This window comes from Pteropus alecto, unplaced genomic scaffold (assembly GCF_000325575.1).
Source record: "Pteropus alecto unplaced genomic scaffold, ASM32557v1 scaffold110, whole genome shotgun sequence".
NCBI classification, from domain to species: domain Eukaryota; kingdom Metazoa; phylum Chordata; class Mammalia; order Chiroptera; family Pteropodidae; genus Pteropus; species Pteropus alecto.
In genome coordinates, this window is record NW_006431920.1 from 5,392,229 (window position 1) to 5,397,634 (window position 5,406).

The window sequence follows — 5,406 nt, forward strand, 5'->3', positions numbered from 1 at the left end:
GTCTATCTTGTTTCTGTTCCAAAGTTTAGCCCAGGAACCTGCTTTTACTGAGAGTTCAAGGGGCTTAAGATGAAACAACTATAAGGATAATTAAGAAAAACAAAACCAAAGCAAGAACACAAAACCTCTCTGTGCTACCGAGGGTAATGTAATAACGATGCACATGAACCTGTAATCCTCTGCCAGTTAAATAAAAGTCTCTCCTTTCTGTATCCCATGTTTTAAACATTGAAAATTAGTACATGTGGTATTTTTAGTATAGCTTTAATCAACTAAGATGGCAGTTCATCTTAGTGATGTTGTGTTATTTATTAATTCATTGTCTTATTTATTAATTCATTGTCTTATTGTTTCTACTTCTTTTATACCTAAAAAGTGTTCGAGCCGGGCACGTTTAGTTATGAAGTCATATAACATTAAGTTAAGACACAAAAAATTCTAAATGAAACTTGAGGAGACTCTCATCTCTTGTGTTTGTAGACATCACACATATTCATAAATCAAATACTGTGCATATTTAAGCCAGACCAAATTACTAAAAAGCACTGTTTCTCCCATTAGAAAAAAAAAATGCAATTATTCTGCTGAGTTATGTTTTTAAAATAGCTTGACATTTTAAATAATTGATGAATATGTAATTTGCTAATCAGTAATGGACAGTTCCCATGGAGGTATCATCACTAGTTTTACTAATTTACTATTTCAGAAGAGTTTTACAAATGCAAAGATTAAAGCTAGGAAGCAGAGAGAAACCACTCCAGTATGATATTATCCGACTTAACACCCATGATACTTAACAGTAATAACAATTAAGTGTCACAACCTAAGTCAAGGTGTTGAATTCCTGTTGGGGTGAGTTACAGATAGACATTTATATGGAGTGATGTTTCCTCATACTGAATTCCCCATACATACCCATGAACCCAAATGAATATCAGAGCAACATACTGTACTGTGAAGGAGTAAATGATATTTTAGCTTATACCTTTATTTTTTGTCTCTTTTCTCCAGGTGATAATAAAGATCTCATTTATCATGCATGAATGCTTATATCCTCTTTCTGAGAACATTTCTAATGTTGTTGGTTTAAGAGAGAAAAGTCATTTATTTCAAGGTTGCCTTATTAATCTACAGTTTTTGATAAATATCTTGATGATCTGGTTGGTCAATTTGTCTTTATGGCCTAAGAAAGAAGCCTAGCTGCCAAGTTCAATGCCAATGAGCTGGTATATGAATATTCACAAGGTCATCGATACCCACAGTGTCTTACAATCATGCTCCCAGCTAAACAAAAATAAAAGTCGAATGGCCACGGATGTTACAGTATAATAGGAAAAGAGCTAAAAGATATGTACAAATTCATCGACGACATCTGTGCAAGTGTCGTGGACAAAACATTCAAAAGGAAATCTACAGAAAACAAAGTAGATAAATTTATCAAATGTTGATAAATTTTCAGAGACAGTATAAAAGTACACAAAACATGGAAGAGAGAAAGAATTTTAAAAAGCAATCACTAAGCCAATACATACAGTACAGGTTTGCTACATTTATATTACAGAAGGATGGAAACCAGAGACACAAACAATTTGGTAACAGCAAAGAAAGTTTCACCAATCACAGGGAAGAAAGACTTTCCTTTTTGGATGAAAACACAGACTGCCACAACTCATTCCCCCGACCCATACACACATAGAAAAGTAAAAGCAAATGCAAAACTTGTCTACAGCAACACACGACAGACAGAGGTGGGAAGCGTTTGGCATGTTGCATCACAGGAAGTCAATCACGATTGGCTAACGATGGTGGTACCTGGCTCTGTTGCAGGTCACTGGCTTGCCTGAGAGGAGTAACTGATGGAGGGGGCACACCTGACGTGGATGCAGACCGGCCTAGCTTGCAGCTGACTTTCGGTTCTGTGGACAAGGGAAAAAAACTATGTTGAGCATAAAAGTCAGCAGTGATGACTGTTGCTTACAAACTACTGATTGTCTTTTGCTGTGCTCTTTCCATACACTCAATACTTCTGATGTTTGCGAATCATTGGCAGGTGATGAAACAATTTAATAACAATTGACTCTAAAATGGGGCTTTATTTGAAGATGAGCTCCTGGCAATAAAATACAAATTGAGGAAACAGGAGGCCTTGTTCCCTTGCAAATTTTACCCCATTTGGGATCAGTTTCTAGAGACCGATTATTTTAGCAGCTACACCCCATCAGGGGAGAAAGCAAGTACATGATGATTTTCAGTACTTTATTTTCAGCTCTGGTCCATAGGAGTCCTATCCCTTAAAAGGCCTCTTTCACCCTCTCCAATTTTTTTCCTTCCTTCCTTCCTTCCTTCCTTCCTTCCTTCCTTCCTTCCTTCCTTCCTTCCAAAACCCTAACCCTAACCCTAACCCTAACCCTAACCCTAACCCTAACCCTAACCCTAACCACTAAACCTAACCCTAACACTAACTCTAACCCTAACCCTAACCCTCCCTCCCTTCTTTCCACCCTTCCTTCCTTTTTTCTCTCCTCCTCTTTTATTTTTTCATTCCTTCTTTCTCTTTCTAATGTTGAAGTGTATATCATTGTGTTTGTGCTTACTACACTTGTTATGTTTTCAATATTATATTTCTCTAACTTATCTCCAGTTGTTTTAAATTTTATGAACATCTTCTAAGACTTTTGCACTCTTCTATAATAATCGCATTTTTCATAATTAAAAAAAACATTCCCCTAACTCTTCCTCTATTTAAAGAGCCCAAATGAGCTGCCTAAGCCACTGACAAGATATTTTGGAGATTAGAATTTGAGATGAAAAGAGTTCCACTTATTCAGGAAGTATACAATTTATGGTATACAGAGAATGTTGACTTTCAGATATGCTTGAAGATATTTGATAATGGAGAGAAAAATAAGGCATAAAAAGAAAAACTGAATTCTCTGATTTTATCACAAACTTTTCTATTAGCTGTTAGATATTGAGTGACCAGTATATATCCCAGCTTTTGTTTGAGCTACACTTAAATTATCTCTAACCCTAAGGACATTCTTCAGAGATACAGAGTTAGATCTAAACGCTCCCAGTTTACAAATGAGAAACCTAGGGCTCGGCACGGTCAATATTTGTATCGCAAATAAACAAGTGCTTTTCAAACCTCCCCTTCTTATATATATAAATTTGACTTAAAAATTTAACTCATTGAACAACTAGCTTCCAATGGCATCATATCACTAAGCTACAGAGACGTGACTCGCCGATGCCAGAGCTGGAATGTGCCCAGCGCCATTGGAAGGAGAGAGACTGTGCTGCACACGTTGAGTTTAAACACCCGTCTTTTTGCCATTTCTATACGAATTGCACTTGAGAGGAAAGCTTCGCTACATCTGCCTTACATGGACTTTTTACTGCCAACTTCAGCCTCATCGACTGCCTTCCAGCCAATCCTTCGCCACCCCTCACAGGAAGCAGACACACAAAATGAGACACATCTTGCCCATTCACACATGGCTCCTTAAACACCGCCTTGTCTCCCATGCCTGTTTCTGCCTGTTCGACAACGTTTCAAGGTATACTTTAAGGAAATAGTAATAAATGAAATACTCTAGTATTCAGAAGAGTGGAGAATAGATGAGCTGATGGTGGGTAAAGGTGGGGCAAAGTTACCTGTGAAGTCGAGAAACTCAGCACGTGCTCAATGCTTTAAGCGAACGTTGACTCTCACATTGCCTCTCCTCCCTCCTCCCCCCACACACTCACTCATACTCACAAGTGCACAGAATCACGGGCACAGATGTGTGTGTGGTCACCCTCACCTGACTCCTCCTGCCCCATTTAAGGAAATTGAATCCACCATTCTCCTTCTGGGGAAAAATATCCTTCTCTTCCCCATCTCATTCACAGTTTAATCTCTCTTCTTTTGTTCTTTTTTGTCTCTTTGTCTCTCGTTTGCCTTTTCCCTTGGCACTTTCTCCCTCAGATCTGCGTTCTTGTGGCTTCTTATGGCATCTTTCCCTCTTGAGTCACTCAGGAGATTCTACAGCTCTGTCCGCTCCCCGCGTGCTGGTGTGATTCTGAGCCCCAGTGCTATCTAGACACTGTGCCATCTCATTGCCTCATGATGAAAATCGAATTAGAGCTTTTTCTCGATATCTTGGAACGTCCCTCTGATTTTCCTATTTATAGCAGGAATATCGCCACTGTTTTTCCTGGAGGCTTAGAATCTAAATCTCACACTTTTACAATTCAGCGCTTTCTTTTCTTCTCTATATAAAGTTAATCTTCTTGGCAATATTTTTTTTATTCTTTGCGATGGCTTCTGTATCTCAACTCACTGATGCTATCATAATTTTGGTCTTCAACAACTGTATATTATCTTATACATATCAGAATATATAATATGATATATAATTATATACATATGTATATATGTTTATTTTTATTAGGAACCCCCTTGCTGACCCCTATAATCTCTCCACACAAAACTAACTTGGACACGATGCTGGCCTGAGTCACCTAGGTTACTTTTAGGCCACCAACCTTATTAAAAAATGTCCAAGTATTTAATATTTCATATGATAAAACCCCACATACCATGCACACGCAGGCAGACACCAACATATACACATCTGTGTGTATATATAAACAGACACACACACACACACTCCACAACATTGCTGAATAATGGCGTCATGTCATAAGGCCATTTTCTTAAATTATACGGTTTTGTTGATCTTTATCACACTCATGTTGATTCTTATTCTGGTTTCACATAGTCCTTAACATAAATGTGTCTGGAATCTGTCATGGTGTTAGTGGGACCAGGTTGTTGAAACTAATTCTTATGATGTTGGATCCGCCAAGGTATTTTTGGCTTAAAGAATCATCTGAAAAGGTTCCAAAATCCTAGAAAAGAGCCTGATATACAAAAGCCTCTTAGAGGCCTTCCAAGGTTGTGACATCAAACTTAAATTGTCAGACTTACTTACTTTGGAAAGACACCGTGCTTTGAGCCTTAAACCATGAGGTCTAGGAGACTTGGCACTGAAAATGGTAAGTTTTCGTCCTGAATTTTGCTAATATGAAAATGTCCGAGGCTTTTGTGGGTCTAAAACAATGAACATATGCCTCAAAAGAGATCTAAGATAGAGCTTTCTTTCCCCAAGAAAAATTCATTCCATTAAAAGATTAACTGGAAGATACCTCTTCTTCCAACACTCAGGGAAAACCCTCTTCCTTTGTAAACTATCAGTACCATCCTAGAAATAAAAGTTGATGTTATTTGTGCAATTTCAGTAAAGATCAAGAGTAAAGAGAACAAAAAAGAAAAAAAAAGTAGATTAAGAAAGAAAGAGACAGAATGGAAAGGAGGGAGGGTGAGAAGGAAGGAAGGAAGGAAGGAAGGAAGGAAGGAAG

At 37.9% G+C, this 5,406-nt stretch overlaps 1 protein-coding gene across 1 annotated transcript in view; it reads right to left on the minus strand.

The window, feature by feature from the left end:
• Window positions 1-334: 334 nt before the first annotated feature.
• Window positions 335-5,406, minus strand: part of NYAP2 (neuronal tyrosine-phosphorylated phosphoinositide-3-kinase adaptor 2) — a 192,569-nt gene continuing 187,497 nt past the window's right edge. The window contains exon 6 of the mRNA XM_006906661.1: window positions 335-1,916. Within this exon, the coding sequence (XP_006906723.1) occupies window positions 1,783-1,916 (134 nt within the window). The 3' untranslated portion in view covers window positions 335-1,782. The remainder of the gene's footprint in view (window positions 1,917-5,406) is intronic.